Source organism: Lemur catta, chromosome 3 (assembly GCF_020740605.2).
Source record: "Lemur catta isolate mLemCat1 chromosome 3, mLemCat1.pri, whole genome shotgun sequence".
NCBI classification, from domain to species: Eukaryota; Metazoa; Chordata; class Mammalia; order Primates; family Lemuridae; genus Lemur; species Lemur catta.
This window is the reverse complement of record NC_059130.1, coordinates 116,374,938-116,393,230: the sequence shown is the minus strand read 5'-3', so window position 1 is coordinate 116,393,230 and position 18,293 is coordinate 116,374,938. Positions and strand designations below refer to the sequence as shown.

The following is an 18,293-nucleotide window of genomic DNA, read 5'->3' as shown; positions in this document are numbered from 1 at the left end:
ACAGGTCGGTAGCATCTCTGACATCCAGCCGAAACAAACAAAAATCCTTCTTAGAGGAAAGCAGCCAGGAATCAGACCCCTCAGGATTCCCACAGATTAATTTCAAGCACAAATGAAATCACAATCAAGTTACTAAACATCTGAGAAACAAGTCAGTATGAGCAAGAGTAAGTAGAAAGAACAAATAGTACAGTGAGACACTTCCCCATCCCCAAGAACTTCAGATGTTGAAATTATCACATACAGATTCTGAAATAACTATGTATTAAATATTTTTAAAAGAAGGATTTTCAAATGAGCAAGGGATGAGACTATCAAAAATGGCCAGGCATTTGCCCTCAGAAGTTTGTGGGACCTCAGGGAGAGCTACTTGACCCCTGTGCTTTGGGCACTTCCATTCAGGTAGGAGAAACATTTATTTACATAATCAATATACACCAGAGGTAAAATCTCAAGTGCTTACATAACCCAGAGAAGCAATGTGAGTGGGTGCAGCAGGCAGGGAGAACACAGGCTGTATCTAAAGAGGGCAGCCTCTCCTCAGCCCTAGCAGATCGTTGCAGATTATATGCAGGAACAGAGCCCAAGTATTGCCAGATTTCCAATTTCTAGTTTCCAAAAAAAAGACACAAATCCAGATTGTAAAGTAAATTAAAATGATGTGTACATGTCGGCTACCGTGGTGGACATCTGAAGCTTCTGACACCCAGTATGGATTCACCTATTTTCTAAAATATTATGGTGTTATGATTCCCCTTTGGGGACCACCCCCTTTCCCAGCCTCAGCCCAGTCTCTCATTCTCTTCCTAGTAGAGTATTGACTTCATCTCTGGCTGCAGGAATGGGCATGTGACTCAAGCTTGGCCAATCAAATCATAGCAGTCCCCTGGGCTGTAGTAATTGCCTTAGAATTGGCCTGTGAGCCAATCAGAAAATATGAGAAGCAGTGAGGCTTTTGGGGGAATCTTAAGAAAAAGACACTCACTCTTCCCCTTGAGATTCAAAGCTGAAACGATATAAGGGCTGGAGCTGTGGCAGCCTTTTTGTGACCATTATACAGAGATCCTGCCTGAGGTTGGATCCACATGGTCAAAAGCTTTGCTGACAGCTGGAGAGAGACCAAAGCCTAATGACACCACTTGGGCTCTGTAGACTTTTCATTTACGGTAACCAGTGAATTTGCTTTCATGCCAAAGCCAGTTTGAATTGGGTTCTCTGTCACTCCACAGAAAGAGGCTCTATCCCTCCAGCAACTAATTAAAAGTCTTTAACACACTGTGAAAACAAAGCAAACATGAGGGCTGACCATGGGCCTTCAGTCTGCAGTCTCAGCACCTGGCCCCTCCCTCTCTACCACCGTGCGCAGCCTCTCTTACCCATCATCTAGCTTCTGCGCCCACTGCCTCTGCCACCAGGTTCTTCTCTCCCCTCTCGACCTCTTGAGATCCTACCCCTCGTTCAAGACTCAAGTCAAATGCTTCCTTTTCCTTAGAGCCCTTCCTGACCCCCCAAACCCCACCCCAGGCAGAAGAATGTCCCTCTGTCTCCAACCTCAGGCCCCTCTGAGCCCCCAGGGAGCCCTCGGCCTTTCTGCCGAGGACCCTAAGTACCCAGGGACGTTCCTGCCTCCCTTGCTTCTTGACAGTGATCCAAATTCAGACCCAGATTAGGAGGGATGATCTTTGAGACTTAAGTTTCAAAAAACAATCAGTTCTCAAGAGAGGTCAGAAAACATGGTGAAAGATGAGGATTTGGGTGAGGGATTGGAAAGAAAAGGACAGTTGTTCTTGAGAAAAGAGAAAGTCTATGTTGAGTGCAGTGAGGAAGGAGGAAAAACTGGACATATTTAGACCAAACGAAATGATTCAGAGGAAACCCAAGAAGAAATGTCTAGAGAGGCGGGCAACTGATCTGCTCGGAAGGGGAGATAAAAAGCCTGTGACGGGAATGACCTGAAACAACAATGAAATGCTCCAAACAGGAGCGCTGTTGAAATGAGAAAAGAATGCAAATGGCAGTGAGATGCTGCAAAGCCTCCAGAAAACAAGGGAGGTGACAAAGGATGAGGTCATTGCAAACAAGACAAATGGGGAGATTTGCTGTTGAATGAAAGCAGCTTTCTCAAAAGGTAGGGATCACGTCTGCTCGCCGCTGACAGAAACTCAGGGCCACCAAGGCCTTCTGGAATTTGCTGTTCGACACACAGACACAGGGCACAGGGGAGGGCCCCAGGAGGCCAGGCAGTTGCTAGATGTGCAGAAAGAGCCACAGTGAGTCCAAGGTCAAGGTGAGCAAGGCTGTCAGTTTATGAGCCGCCCCAGGCAAACGCTCTCTCTTCTCACTTCCTAAACCCTGTCAAGCATCTCAGCCTCGTGCACAGCAGCGATGCCTCCTCCCCCACGACCAGCTGTTTCTTTATATGATAAAACAACTAAGCCAGTCCACCTCCAGTCACAGAGGTTCTCAACTTTGTTGGGGAGGAATCTGGTTGTGGCTCTGGGCCCTCTTCCCAGAAAACTACACATGGGCTCGGACACGTCAAATTTTCTTTCCAAATTCAGTGGTTCCCACCCTCCCTGAGGCCCATCTCTAGGTCTCCTTGGACAACAGTTCCTAAACTCATTCATGTAATAAAAAAATGTTTAGACAGTCCTGATGGCGCATGCCTGCAGTCCCAGGGCCTGCGGAGGCTAAGGCGGGAGGATCGCTTGAGCCCAGGAGTTCAAAGCCCGCCTGGGTAACGTAGCAAGACCCCCATCTCTAAAATAAATAAATAAATTTTGACTGAGTGCTGAGTACACGTCAGGTACTGCTCTGAGCACCAGCGATGCTTGGATAGATGAGAAAAGGGCCTTCACCAGGCGGAACATAGTTTCCCGTTTATATTCCAGCCCTCCAGCAATCAGGAAGTCTGGAGGTGTGGCCAAAGGATTTGGAGATTCTGACATGGGGCCAGGTTTAGGACCCTACTGTCCCAAGGAACCTCAGGTCAAAACTCCCTCTGTAAGGAGAGAGGGGATAATGGTATTTAAAAGCATGCGCTCTGACTGGAAGGGTATTTAAAAGCATGCTGCTGAGAGGTATAGACTGGTACCAGCACTTTGGAAAAATGTTTGGCAGAATCTTCTAAAGTTGGACATACACGTACTCTGTGACCCAGCAGTTGCACTCCTGGGTACATACCCAACAGAACTGTGTGCGTATGTGCACCGAAAGACATACGCAACGGCCCCCACTCATCCCTGGTGTTCACACCTCTGTGCAGTCCTCTCCCCTTGAGTGGGGGTGGAATCTGTGACTTGCTTCTAACCAACAGAGCACAGCAAAGGCAATGGGATGTAATTTCTGTGATCATGTTACAGAAGATTATAATGTCCGTCCCTCTATTGAGAGTCTGTTGACTCTTACAGGCTTTGATGAAGCAGGCCACCTTCCTGAGAGGCCCCCATGGCAGGAAACAGAGGGTGGCCTCAGCTAGTCGCCAGCAAGGAGCTGGGGCCTTCCTTCTAGTGTCCCTCAAGGAACTGAATCTTGCCAGTAGTGATGTGGGCTTGGAAGGGGACCCTTCTGCAACTGAGCCTCAGATGAGCCCCCAGCCCTGGCCGACCCCTTGACTGCAGCCTGTGAGACCCTGAAGCGGAGACCCCTGCTGAGCCACACCCAGATTCCTGACCCACAGAAACCGGGAGATGATACCTGTGGGTTGTTCTGAGCTGCGACATTTGCGGAAACTTGTCAGGCAGGAATAGATAACCAATACAGCACTGCAGTGAGAATGACCGGACCACAGCCTCCTGAGACGACAGGGTTGAATCTCACAAGCACAATGTCGAGCGAAAGAAACCAGCTAGAACATGGAATTAGTATGATTCTACTTACATGGAGTTCAAAAACAAACAGAACTAATCTCTGATACTGGAAGTCAGGATAGAGGTTGTCCCTGGGTGTGGGTAATGACGAGAAGGGGAGACTTCTGGGGGTTCTGGTGACGTTTTGCTTCTTGACCTGCGTTCTGGTTAGGCAGCTGCACACACTCAGTAAACACTCATCCAGTGCACACTTGGGATGTGTGCACTTTTCCATACACATGTTACCTTCAATAAAAAGTTTACCAAAGGCCGGGCGCGGTGGCTCACGCCTATAATCCTAGCCCTCTGGGAGGCCGAGGCGGGTGGATCGCTCGAGGTCAGGAGTTCGAGACCAGCCTGAGCAAGAGCGAGACCCCATCTCTACTAAAAATAGAAAGAAATTATCTGGCCAACTAAAATATATACAGAAAAAATTAGCCAGGCATGGTGGCGCATGCCTGTAGTCCCAGCTACTCGGGAGGCTGAGGCAGTAGGATTGCTTGAGCCCAGGAGTTTGAGGTTGCTGTGAGCTAGGCTGATGCCACGGCACTCACTCTAGCCAGGGCAACAAAGTGACACTCTGTCTCAAAAAAAAAAAAGTTTACCAAAAAGTACAGCACTATGCATTCAACCGGAAACCACCACTTACGAGATTTATAACTGGGTAAGTTACTTGACTTTTCTCTGCCTCAGTTCTTCCTTCTATGAAATGGATTGGGCTAAGAATTAAATAAAACTGAGCATGGCATGGCAGTTGGTACCTAGTTGGCCTTAATAAATGTTAGCTGGTTTTGTTAACCACATTCATAAAGGTTCATTGTCACTCACAAAAAAATAGTAGCGGTCTGCCCAGGTGCCTGGACGTAGAATTTATGAAGTTGTCCAGCAGGTGCTACCCCACAGAGACTGCTAGTAATAGTTCCCAGGTCCCCAGTGCAGGGGGTTCGTCCTGTCTCTGATAGCCACATCCAGGAACGTCCCAGGACAGCCAGCCAGATGACATGGGACTGTTCAGAGATCAGGTTTGCTCTGCAGTGGGACTGAGCCTTGATGCAAATCAAAACTTCTCCAGGGTGTTTGTGACCCCGGTCGAGGTCGGGCTGTCCTCTCAGAGCATCGGAGAGAAAACAACAGACAGTAATAATTGCCAACACGCCTAGAGCAATTCGGTTGTACCAGGCACCGGCTGTTTCATACATACTAACTCATTTCATCCTTTCGGTCAGAGCTGTTATTATCCCCACTTTATAGGTGAGGGAATCGAGTCTTAGGCAAAATAAAACAAACCCAGGCCCACCCCAGGCAGAACCAGCACACTTGGCAATTTGCGAACAGAATGTAGACTGGCCTCACGGCAAAGCGCAAGGATCCCTGGAAAACTGCCTTGGAAGACTGATTTGCAAGCAAAATGAATGTCTCGAACCAGCAATAAAGAGGCCATGTGAGACCAAGCAGCTTGTTTCTCATTTTCTGCCAGGGTAAGGGGCGAGGACCGCTGCAGAAGGCCTCGGTCACCCGTTACTCTCTCCATGGTTTGAAATTATTTTTATGAGTCTGTGTGCGTGTGTCTGTATATAAAAATCTGTACTTCCTAAGCTTATATGGTCAGGTTTTTAATGGGCTGGGGAGTCTCTAGTGGGCCCTCTGCTCTCTGTCATCCGTCACCCTGCGCAACAACTTGGCTATTTCCTGCTCCTGGGCTGCCTCTCTCCCTCTGCCTCTCTCTCACTCGGAGGCCAGGGAGACTCCCCGCCTCTCCCAGCTAGGCCAGAAGCCAGCATCCATTTCGTGTTGGAATGCGAGGATGCAAGGGCAACGGGAGGGAGGAAGGGGTGGGCGCTCCCTAGTCCAGGACAGCCCAGGGAAGGTGGCAGGAGAGGATGAGATTTTATGGGGACAGAAGCTCTTCAGGAAGGAAGCCCAGTGCCCAGAGTCAGCAGGATGGTGGGTGACAGGCCTGAGCTGCCCCCACTTAGCTCACACTCCTTTCCCTCTATGTACTGGGCACTGCCTGGGCCTTTGGGACAGACAGGAGCTCACCCTGCTCAGAAGTGAAGGAAGCAGGTGGTGAGCAGATGTCATCTTGTGGTTGTGACAACTGTCACCCAAAGTCCCCAGGGCAAATATTATACCTTCCCTGTCACACTCATCTAGATTCAAATCCTTCCAGATTTTCTAGCTGTGTGACCTTGGGCGCATTCCTCCATGTCTCTGAGCCTTATTTCCCACAATACCAGCTTGGTAGCCGCCCAGAGCTCAATAAAACAGATTGATGACAGGCACTGCCAAGAAGCCCAAATAATCTAAAAACGTCTATTTTTTTCTTCGGGGCAGTATTTTTATAATAATACCTCATCACTGTTTAATTATAAGATACAACTCTCTCACTCAGCCTAGGCAATGTTATCATAAAGCCTGAAGTTATTGGGGTGTGTTATTTTCCATTTTTAAAATGAAATGGATCATAAGGAATTGGGTTTGGAGAATTTCACACACGCTTGGGATAACAGTGGCACCTGAGGGAGGGAGGGTCCCATCAAGATTTGGCAATTTCTGCTCCAGTGAGTGTGAATGTCAGCTTTGCGCTCAGGTTAGGTTGTCTTCATTGCGAGCTCAACTAATGGCAACACACAACCTCCAGAAGCCTGGTGAGGGGCCGTGGCTGTTCCAGCTCATGGCAGGCCTGGGTTTCACTGGAGTCTGTCTAGTAGGGAGCGAGTTTGTGTCCTGGGCTCCAGTTGATGACACGAGTTTGACTAAAGACAAGCCTGAGGGGCTGGGGACAGGTGGGATTTGGTGCTCAGGCCTGGGCAGCCGGCTGGAGAAGCCGATGTCCTGGGGTAAGGACAGTTCAGCTCAGCAGCCCTCAGAGGGCAGGAGGCCAGGCTGTAGGAGGGTGGCAGCGGCTGCCCCCTGCCCACTCATGCAGGTGCTGTTCTAGGTACTGTTGGTATAGCAGCAAACAAAGCAGAAAAAATCCCTGCTCTCATAAAGCTTAGATTCTAGCTAGGGTGTGGGAGGGAGACACAACAAATAACATAAATAAATAAAGGAAATAGTATGTTAGATGATGATAAGAATGTCTAGTCCATTTTTCTGGCTATAAAGGAATACCTGGGGCCAGGCAACGTGGCTCACACCTGCAATCCCAGCATTTTAGGAGGCTGAAGCAGGAAGATTGCTTGAGGCTAGGAGTTTGAGACCAGCCTGGGCAACTTAGAGAGATCCCGTCTCTAATAAAACATTTAAAAAGTAGCCAGGTGTAGCGGCATGAGCCTGTGGTCCCACCTACTAAAGAGGCCAAGGCGGCAGGACTGCCTGAGTCCAGGAGTTGGAGGTCACAATGAGCTATGATTGCACCACTGCATGCCAGCCTGGGCAACAGAGAGACCTTGTCTGGAAAAAAAAAAAAAAGGACTACCTGAGGCTGGGTAATTTATGAAGAAAAGAGGTTTACTGGGCTCACTGCAGGCTATACAAGAATCATGGCACCAGCATCTGCTTCTAGTGAGGGGCTCAGGCTCCTCTACTGATGATGGAAGGTGCAGGGCAGCAGAAATCACATGGGGAGGGAGGGAGAGAGAGAGAGAGAGAGAGAGAGAGAGAGAGAGAGAGAGAGAGAGAGAGAGAGAGAGAGAGAGAGAGAGAGGAGGTGCCAGACTCTTGTCAACAACCAGTTCTCACAGCAACTGACAGAGGGAGAACTCACTCATTACCTCCAGATCAACACCAAGCCATTCCAGAGGGATCCTCCCCTATGACCCAAACACCTACCACTAGGCCCCACCTTTAACATTGGGGTTCAAATTTCAACATGAGATGGGGAGGGGTCAAATATCCAAATCATGGCAAGTGGTAAGAAAGGGGGCAGAGGGACAGGGCATTGGGGTTTCATTTTGGTCTGATGTGCTTTTGTTGTTCCTGTGGATTATTTTTATTTGCTCTTTTTTGTTGGTTGTTAGGTTTGGTGGTTGTTTATTAAACAATTTTAGATAGTGTGATATTTCAGTAAGAATCTAAAGCAGGCAAAGGAGAATCCTGGGGGAAGTATGTTCCAGGGAGAGAAAACATCAAGTGCAAAGGCCCTGTGGCAGAAACACGCCTGGGAAGCTGAGCCTAACCCTCCTTGTTCCCCTGAGGCCTTCACTCAGGCCCCACCTCTGTGATTGCGCCTAGCACTTTAAACATAGGGTCTTTCTGGCTGTAGGGAGCTGACCCAGGTGGAACCTTCCTTCCAGGCTGAGTGAAGGCCTGAAAGGGATTTCTAGAAACAGGCTCTGGAAGAGGTCTCAGCAGTTCAACTGCATGAATCAGGGGTTTTGCCAAGCTTATTACGAATGCACATTCCTGGACTATGGTCCACACTTGCTAAAGCAGAATCTCTGGGGTCTGTGCCCAGGAATCAGCACTTCTAGAAGAAATTTAGGTATGTTTGAGCGTCTTTACCATATATTCCACCCCAAACCGATTGTCATGATTTCTCTCTCTCTCTTATATCACCTTCCTATTGACTAGTGTACAGTCTGCCATAGTTCATCTTTTTTAGAAAGATGTTTTCAGTTGTTTTTCAGTTTTTTGTTGTTGTTTTGTTTTGTTTTGAGGAACCCTGTCAACCATTTCCTGCTGGTGAAATGAGGCCCTCTCTAGGTAGAGTCAGCAGGGGTGTTCTGCTCTGAAAAAGGTGGCAGGGGGTTGGGGGAGGTTGGATTTGCACATCTTCCTAACACACTCCATCCCCCTCGTCCTGTGCTCAGTGCGCAGGGGGCTCTTTTCTCTCTTATTTTTGGTTGACAGGTAATAATTGTACATATTTATGGGATACATGTATACAATTGTGCAATGATCAAATCAGAGTGATTGGCACACTCATTCCTCCAAACATTTATCATTTCTTTGTGTTGTGAACATTCAAACTCCTCTCTTCTAGCTTTTTGAAAATATACAATAAATTATATTTAACCATATTCACCCTACTGTGCTGCAGAACACAGAATTCATTCCTCCAATCTGTCTGTAATTTTGTATCCCTTAACCAACCTCTCCCCATCCTCCCCTCCCGTCCCCATTCCCAGCCTCTAATATCTACAAGTCTACTCTCTCCTTCCATGAGCTCAAATTATTTTAGTTCCCACATATGAGTGAGAACATGTAGTATTTATCTTTCTGTGCCCAACTTACTACGCTTAACATGATGTCCTCCAGGCTCAACCATGTTGCTGGGAATGACAGGAATTCATTCTTTTTTATGGCTGAATAGTGTTCTGTTGTGTATGTACCACATTTCCCTTATCCATTCCTCTGCTGACGGACGCCAAGGTTGCCTCCGTTTCTTAGCTTTTGTGAACAGTTCCACAATAAACATGGGGGTGCAGGTATCCCTTTGATATACTGATTTGGGCGGGTGGCTTTTTAAGGACAGTGGCAGACCCAGGTCGATTCTGGGGCCACAGCCTGTCACTTAGAGGGCCTCGGGATGTTTGCAGAGGTAAAGTTGGACAAAAGAATGAATACGTGTCCGTTTTAACAGGGAAGGGCAGAGGCAGTAGGGTGGTGGGTTTGGAAATACCCTTCCCCCAGCACATGGAAGAAATCCTCCTTTCAAAACTGTTCACTCCACTCCATCCCCCTTCCAGTGCCCATCCCCACGCCCAGCGGTGGCGGTCCTCTCCGCTTCCTCCACTTTCTGGTCTGTTAGCAGAAAGCACGAGAGATGCGGGGGGGCAGGGAACTAACCTCCACGCTCCGTCGGCCTCACCCCACCCGCCCCGCCTCCCCCGCCGCACCGGCTCAGGGCGAGGGGCAACAGAAAGGGCTCCCGAGTCGAATCCCCGCTCTGCTCCGTCCTCGCTGTGAACCCTGGGCCGCTCCCGTCACCGCTGAGCCTCCGTTTCCCCAGCGGCGACGCCGGCTGGCGAGTCCCGGCTGCACGCGGCAGGCGACGGCCCGAGTGGGTGCCGCCCCCGCCCCGCCGACGCGCAGGCCACGCCCCTGACCGCGGGGCGGGCGCGGCGTTGCCATAGCGACGCGCGTACACAGGCCGGGCGGGCGCGCGGGGTGCGGGCCGCGGGCTGGAGACTCCGCGGGAGCGCGGCCCGGCGGCCTCGCCCGGACCTGGCCCGGCGCCTCCCGAGCGGGCGGGGCTCTCGGCCGAGGGCGGAGCGGGGGCTTCCTCCTCCCGCCAGGTGAGTGCGGCGCGGGAAGGGGCGCGGCCGGGACCGCAGGTCGCACGCGACCGGGACCAGGGCTGTGGGAGGAGGAGGGTGCTTCCTCGGGCCCTCCTCTCCGGTCCAAGCTCGGGTCCCCAGGAACACCCGGGGGAGCTGCCCGACACCAGCCCTTCCTCCCTAAGGGCAGCCCCCGCTCCGCCGGTGGCCCGCCCGAGCCTTAGGCCCCTCCTGGGCACCAGCCCCGTCTCTCTGGGATGCCCTGTGGGGTACAGCTGGGATCAGGAGGGCGCCCCTGCTGCCCCTGACTTACAGACGACACCCACCCAGTGGTCGGAGAGACCCTCTTACCTAACCCCTCCCCTCTCACGTATAAACCTCGAGGAGCTTCTACAGCTCCCAGGACACTTAAGACCTAGTAGCTCCCGATAGAAATGTTGCTTTGGTAGCTCAGTTCTCAGCCATCTGTGGTCAGGCGTGCAGATGGTTGAAGCTCTTTTGTTCTTTACTATGGTGGGTGCTCTATGGCGCTAAGAACTACTTTACAGAGTTTAGCACATTCACATCGTTTTCCACAGTGTTTTCAGGCAGGCAAGTGACCGCACAGGGCAAGATTAAAGTGGAGAAATAGCTAAAGAAATAGACTTTTAAGTTTTTCAAAATGTCACCTGGGATAATACTGAAGGGGAAAATGAAAAGTAGTCATCAAAGATTCCTAGGCTGCAAGAACTTACTTGAAGGCATCACTTTGTATTTTCATTTATTCAGCAAGTATTTACTGAGCACCTACTAGCTGTCCGGCTGGGAGCTAGAGATGGAGTCATGAACAAAACTATCAGGAACTGCCAAGGGTCTGAGATTTCACCCTACCTGAAAGCTTCTAATGAGTTAGCCTGCCCCTTGGGTTCTGGGAGAAGACTAGAGACTCTGAGGCCAGAGACAAAAGACTTTGTTATTCACAGCACAGCAGGCAGCATGAGCTGCAGGTTTGCACTGGTTCCCCTTGCCCTGCAAGCCCCTGAGGTGATGCAGAACTGCCCAGGTGGAAGCTTTGCACACAGAATCTGTGTCCCAGCTAAGAAACCGCAAGCTCAGGAAACCCCAGTCTTTTAAAGGGACTGTTAGCAAACCTGCCCAACCTTTACTCTGAAGGAGACATTATCTTTATCATAAACTCGTCTGCCCTCTGCCCTGGAGAGGGACACTACTCTATCCTCCCAGGATGTTTGCCCTCCAAATGTCCTTGGAAAGATTGCCTGGAAAAAAAAAATCTGTCTTTGTTCTAAAAGTGGGTACAAACAGAAGAAACCCATGGAGTGTTGTCTCTTAGCAAAAATAACACGATCCTGGCTCTCTTGGAAGAGATACTGTAGTGAAAGGGAAACAAAAAGCAAACATCACTAAATAAAGGAACAAGAAAATGGCAGAGAATGGTAAGTCTAAGAAAGGAACCACAGCGGTGATACATGCCAGCTAGACAGTGAAGTGACTAGAAGATGCCTTTAGACAGGACAGTCAGGTGCTTACCACAAGGGGACACCTGAGCAGAGAGAAGGCACCAGCCGTGGGAACATCTGGGGGATGAGCTAAAAAACAAATTAGCAAATCATTTGAGTTTGGGAATTTACTCTGGTGGCATTTCCTGTGGTTTTCCCACAGAAGAGACATTTCTCGCAAGTTCATTTAATTAGGCTTGAATGTGGTGCTTGATAATGTTGTCCTCTGCAATTGAAGATTAATAACTCAGGCAATTTGATGGCAACAGGGCATGGTTCTTTCGGAAAAGGAAATGTCTCTTCGCCTCTATTAATGACAGTGAACTTAACAATAAAATTTATTTCTCATGATATGAAAGCGTCAATATTTGTGGAAGTGAAGGGGTTTCCCATAGGCTTCAGAGTTTACAAACAAACTATCTGGCTTATTTTATTTCTCATACTCTCAGGTAGGGTCTTTTCTTCCTTTCAGAGGATAGAATCCTGGTTTCAAGGATTTTTTGTTATTGCATGTCCCAAGTGTCAACAAACAGTGCAACCCCTTCCCCCACCCACCCCTGCCCCACCCAGCAGCAGTTGAGATGTGAAAAGTTCAGCTGCCTGAGGATTGTACACTAGCTAGTGACATGCAAAGGCTCAGAGTCCCCTCCCTGCCAATACTGGGGGATGACCTTCACCCCTCGGAGTCTCAGTTTCCTCATCTGTAAAGTAGGGACAGTAAGGATACTACCTTATAGCAGGGTTGTTCTGAGGATGAAAATAGTCATCGTATATTCAAGGATAAGTGCCTGGCACTTATTAGGGACTCAATCAATGATGCCAGAGGTAATGATGAGAAGCAGAACCAGCCCTGAGAATCCACACTGTCACACTGTCACAACTAGGTGATTTTTGCTTTTATCCATAGTCCAATCCCTGTGCATTTCAGTGACTTTTCATCTGAAAACAGAAGGACTGTTGTTCTTTGACATGGCTTTGAGATGGAGGCTGTCATACTGTGTCCTTGGACCTCTCAAATTAGAATTAGAATTCAAGCATCAAGATGAATTATTGTCAACATTTCAGAATTTTCTGAAGTCACAGAAGTGTTGGTTTTTAAAAGCACATATAGAACTTGTTTTGAAATGCATCAAAATATAAAATGGATGGGCAAATGGTTAGGTGGGTAGAATGTGAGAAAGAAAATGTAGCAAAATGGCAATTGTGTTATCTACGTGGTGGGTATATAGGCGTTCACCATCCACTTCTTTAAACTTTTCTGTATGTTTGACATTTTCTTTCTCTCTATCTTTCTTTCTTTTTTTATTTTTTTTGAGACAGAGTCTCACTCTGTTGCCTGGGCTAGAGCCTAGCTCAGCCTAGCTCACAGCAACCTCAAATTCCTGGGCTTAAGCAATCCTTCTGCCTCAGCCTCCCAAGTAGCTGGGACTACAGGCATGCACCACCATGCCTGGCTAATTTTTTTCTCTCTATGTATATTTTTTAGCTGTCCAGATCATTTCTTTCTTTTTTTTTTTTTTTTTTTTTGCAGAGACGGGGGTCTTGCTCTTCCTCAGGCTGGTCTCTAACTCCTGACCTCGAGCAATCCTCCTGCTTCAGCCTCCCAGAGTGCTGGGTGTTTGACATTTTCATAGTAAAAGGTTGGGAAAAAATATGTACGGGGTCCTGATCACATGGCCAAGCTATAATCTTTGTATTTTCCATTTAGAAATCATCCTTTTTTTCTAACCAAATATATGAAGAACTGCAGTGATTTTAAAAGAGAGTGTCACCTGATGCCTGCTTCTTCAACGCCTGACTCTTTAGGAAGCTGTATAGAAGCTTAGGGTTCCTTGGATCAGTTTAGAAGCCAAGGTTGACAACAGTAATAGAAGTAGTACAAATGAATGTTCAGTGTGTGCCAGGCACCATTCTAGATCCTTCACGTGTATCATTATATTTAATCCTCACAAAACCCATTTTACAGATGAGGAGACTGAGGCACACAGAGAGAGTAAGTAACTCATCCAAGGTCACAGAGCTAGTCAGCGGTGGGTTAGGAATATTGAACTTGAACACTTGATATGTCAAATAACTGACCTCATACTAAGCTTAATGGGAAGTAGAGAGCAATTATCAGTGGGATTGAGATTTGCTGTTGGCTATTTTAGCTTTAGTTTGTGCCCTGAGTTACTTTAGAAATGTCCTCTGTTTGATTATTAGAACCAAGCTTTTCTACGCTAGATATCGCTGTTAGAACAGATAGTCTTAAAACATGCAGAATTGCCATTGTGATTGTTATTAACTCATCTGTCCACTCCTACCTCCGCTGACTTCTCCCTTTGGACATGACTCTATGGTGTATTTCATTCATTCTAGGTATGATGTTGTTGAATAATTAGAGGACTGCATTTTTCTAACAAAATTCTTTCTGAAAACCTTATGTAGGGAAAACAGAGAGGATGAAAGCCTATCTAAAGAGCGCAGACGGCTTTTTTGTCCTAAATAAAAGCACTACAATTGGGAGGCATGAAGATTCAGACCTTGTTTTGCAGGTAAGAGCTCTTCCCACCTGTTCCCCACCGTCTCCAGCCCTTACCCTCCAGCAGTCCTTAGTGTTATGTGGGCTCGAATCTCTTAAAACACAACAGCCACATCTTTCCTCGCTGTGCTACTAATAACCAGTTGCTCAATGTACCGTGTTTCCCTGGTGTAAGTAGTGAAGCTGAGCACAGTGCAGAATGTGATGTGCCCTCTGTCCTTTGCGGAACACATCTGCGGATGTCCCACCTGTCATCCCCTCCCCAGCAGCCTGACAGGGCAGTTTGGGAGGTTAGGCATGGGGCCGGTGCTTGGACCTGCCCCTACTCTGGGCTAAGCCTCTCTCGCTTGCAAAGCCCCTTGGGACTGGTGTGCGCCCCCTGGGCTCCTAGGAGCCCACGGAGCTCCAAGCGGTAAATCAGGCTATGCCCTGGGCTTAGCCTCAGGCTTCTTTCATTTCATTTCATTCTCTGAATTAGCTGTGTTGGGTCCAAAGCCTCAGCTCATTGACAGCCAAGGAAGTTGGAAGAAAGAGAAGAAGAAGAAAAACAGTCGCTTTGAGCCTTTTTACATTTTGAAGGGGGTTAAAATATTGAAATGGAAAGAGAAATGCAGTGGAATTTCTTTATAACTGTGAAAAGCAGGTCTCTTTCAGACAATAGACTTTTTAAACTCTTTATTTGGAAATTATACCCTTCACCCAGTTTCCCCCAGTGGTTACATATTATGTGACTGTAACAATATCAAAACCAAAAAATTGACATTGGTACACAGTGTGTGTAATTCCATGTCATTTTATCACGTATACAGATTCAGGCTGAGCAACTGATATAATAGGACTATTCCATCATCAAAGATCTCCCCTGAGATACCCCTTTATAGCCACAATACCTCTTCCACCCACATCCCCCACCCTTGGCAACCCTGGCAACCATTAATCTGTTCTCTATCTCTGAATTGCATCATTTTAAGAATGTTATATAAATGAAATTATACAACGTGTGACTTTTTTTTTTTTTTTGAGACAAGGTCTTGCTCTGTTGCCCAGGCTAGAGTGCAGTGGTGTCATCATAGCTCACTGCAACCTCAAACTCCTGGGTTCCAGCAACCCTCTTGCCCCAACTTCCCAAATATCAGGGACTACAGGTGTGCACCACCATGCCCGTCTAATTTTTCTATTTTTTGTAGAGACAGAGTCTCACTGTGTTGCTCAAGCTGGTCTTGAACTCCTGGACTCAAGTGATCCTCCTGCCTTGGCCTCCCAAAGTGCTGGGATTACAGGTGTGAGCTACTGTGCTCAACAGTGTGACCTTTCGAGACTGAGGTTTTTGTTGTTTAATTTGACGTCATGTCTATGAACAGTTCACCAAGTCCTTGATCCTGAAGATTTTCTCCTATGTTTTCTTCTAAAAGTTTTATAGTTTTATGTTTTATATTTAAATCTATGAACCATTATGAGTTAATTTTTATATATAATGTGAGGTTTAGGTCAAGGTTCATTTTTTTGCCTACAGATAGCCAGTTGCTCCAGCAACATTTCTTGAAAAGACTGTCCTTTCTTCATCGAATTGCTTTTGCATTTTGTCAAAAATCATTTGGCTATACTTGCGTGGGGGCTATTTTTGAGTTCTCTGTTATATTCCATTGATATATGCATCTATCCTTCCACCAATATGATGCAGTCTTGGCTGCTATAGCTATATCTGTCTTAAATCAGATACAGTGATTCCTCCCCTTTTATTCTTCTTATTCAAAATTGTTTTATCTATTCTAGTTCCTTTGCCTTTTCATATAAATTATAGAATAAATCTGTCTATACCTATAAAATGTCTTGCTGGGATTTTGATAGAAATTGTATTTAAACCCATATATCAATATGGGAAGAATTGATATTTTACTATGTTGTTTTCCAATCCGTGAACATGGTATGTTTCTCCACTGATTTAGGTCTTTGATTTCCTTCATGAGTGTTTTGTAGCTTTAAGCATACAAGTCCTACACATGTTTTGTTAGATTTACACTCAAATATTTTTCTTTTTTTGTTAGCTATGGTAAAAGAGTATTATACTTTTAAGTTCAGTGTCCACCTGTTCATTGCCAGTATACAGAAATGCAATTGATTTTTTAATTTTTATTTTTATTTGCTTATCAAAGTGATGGATACTCAACAGAAATACAACTGATTTTTTGTATGCTTGTGTGCTTATCTTGCAACCATAACTAAATTTTCCAGAAGGTTTTTGGTAGATTTCTTGGGATGTTGTTTGTAAATAACCATGTCATCTGCAAGTAAGAACAGTTTTATTTTTCCCTTTTTGATCTGTACACCTTTAGTTTCCTTTTCTTGCAATATTGTCTTGGCTAGGACTTCCAGTTCTCTGTTGAATAAGAGCAGTGGGTGCAGTATAAATCTTCATACTTGCTTTGTTTCTGATTTCGGAAGGAAGCATTCAGTCTTTCACTGTTAAATACGATGTTAACTATGGGTTTTTTTGTAGATGTTCTTTATCGACTTGAGGAAGTTCCCCCTCTATTTCTAGTTTTGTGAGAGTGTTTGTCATAAACTCTACAGATTTAAGAATAACTCAACATACCTCTGCTTGAGACTCTCATCCATGATGTGGTCTCCCTACAAGGACACAAAAAAAACTGTTCAGTGCACCAAGTGGGAAAAACAAAGAAAAAAATTACAATTTCTTCTGTATCACAATGAGAGATAGATTTTAGGTTGTTTTACTTACTGTATGGCCAAGGGAGAGACAAGGATCTCTGTTTTGAACCTGATTATGATATTAGAAAACTATAGTAATTTTTAAAAGCACAGGCTTTGGAGATAGACCTGGATTTGAATCTCTTTAGTCCATTTTCTGGCTGTGTGACTTTAAGAAAATTACTTAATCACTCTGAGCTCATTTTCCCTGTCCTCGAACCCCTTATCTCACATGGTTGTTGTGGGGATTAAATGAGAAAATGCAGATAAAGTGCCCAGCACAGGGTGCTAAGTAGAGGACACCATGGTCGTTATTTATTATGGTCTCATACAATGGTGACTGAGAATTCTCAAGGGTGCACAGAACTGAGATGGGTACCCACTGATATTAACAAACTGTTTGGAAAAGGGAACTGAAGAGGGAAATGATTATATAGACAGAAGTTGGGTCACATTTATTGTATAAAAATAATTGACTGCTTACTGCTCCTTGGCCTTAGTTTAAAAAGTAAGTCACCGCCATCAGCCACAGTGTCATTGATTTATGAAGGAATCGGTTGCATTTCCAGGAGCACGCGCTTACGCTGGCTCCCTAGAGAACAGATGAAACATGAATTGCCAAATGCTTCGTGAATAGACTTTTAATGGGTTTTTATATCTTCTCTTTGGCAAACCCTCCTCCCAAAGCTTAAATCGATTTGGGAGAGGAGATTTGCTTTAAGAAGGGATATGGGGACACAGGTCTGTTCTGAAGAAATGAGACCTACATGCGTGTCAGTATTTTTCAGTTTTGTAAGATACGATGAGGTGCAAAGTGCCCCTCTGCTGCCTTCCCTGGGGCTCTCTGGTTACCCTGAGAATCACGCTGGATCAGCTACAGGCCACACTGAGTAATAATTCAACAATCAATGTATCATTTGTATTATTTGTGACACTAGAAGTCGTTCCACTAAATAAAGCTCGGGAATCTAAAAAAAAAAAAAAAATTCAGCCTTGAATTTACCCAGCTCTTACACTTAGCAAATAAAATAAAAAATGATTGTTTGTTTACCTGGATAAATCCTAAAGAGCAGGTAGCCTTGCTGCTAAAGATTTATACTCATTTGCAAGGCTGACATATTATTTTGATTGTTGATGTTATATTTTGAAATCATTTACATTTTCTGATAGTGGAAAGTAGTTACATGCTTATTGTTTTTTAAAAAATGGAAGAAAGCAAAGTATAAGGAAGAAGATAAAAGTCACTTTGTAACCATATGACTCAGGCATAGTCAATATTGATATTTGCAGGGTTTTGCCCTCCGGACTTTTTTTCTGCATCCTGTAAGGAGTTTGGTTCCTTAATGGCAATAGGAAGCCTTTATTTTGACATTACACCCTTCACCTAGTTTCCCCCAGTGGTAGAAACTTGTTTTCGCTGTTGTTATCACTCATTCATTCTGCAAATATTTACCAGGAGCCCCAGCACAAGGCAAGCTTGGGAATACGGCATGGCTAGAATCACACCTGGCCCCTGCAGCTTATGGCTAGAATCACACCTGGCCCCTGCAATCAG

General features: G+C 46.1%; 1 protein-coding gene across 5 annotated transcripts in view; it reads left to right on the top strand.

Moving 5' to 3' along the window:
* Positions 1–9,876: 9,876 nt before the first annotated feature.
* Positions 9,877–18,293, top strand: part of FHAD1 (forkhead associated phosphopeptide binding domain 1) — a 120,223-nt gene continuing 111,806 nt past the window's right edge. For 2 of the 5 annotated variants that reach the window (XM_045548659.1, XM_045548663.1), the window contains exons 1-2: positions 9,877–10,030; positions 13,936–14,042. In XM_045548659.1, the coding sequence (XP_045404615.1) occupies positions 13,950–14,042 (93 nt within the window). In that variant the 5' untranslated portion in view covers positions 9,877–10,030; positions 13,936–13,949. Of the gene's footprint in view, positions 10,031–13,115; positions 13,149–13,935; positions 14,043–18,293 lie in introns of those variants that run through there. The other 3 variants (XM_045548661.1, XM_045548662.1, XM_045548660.1) reach the window with 2 other exon arrangements.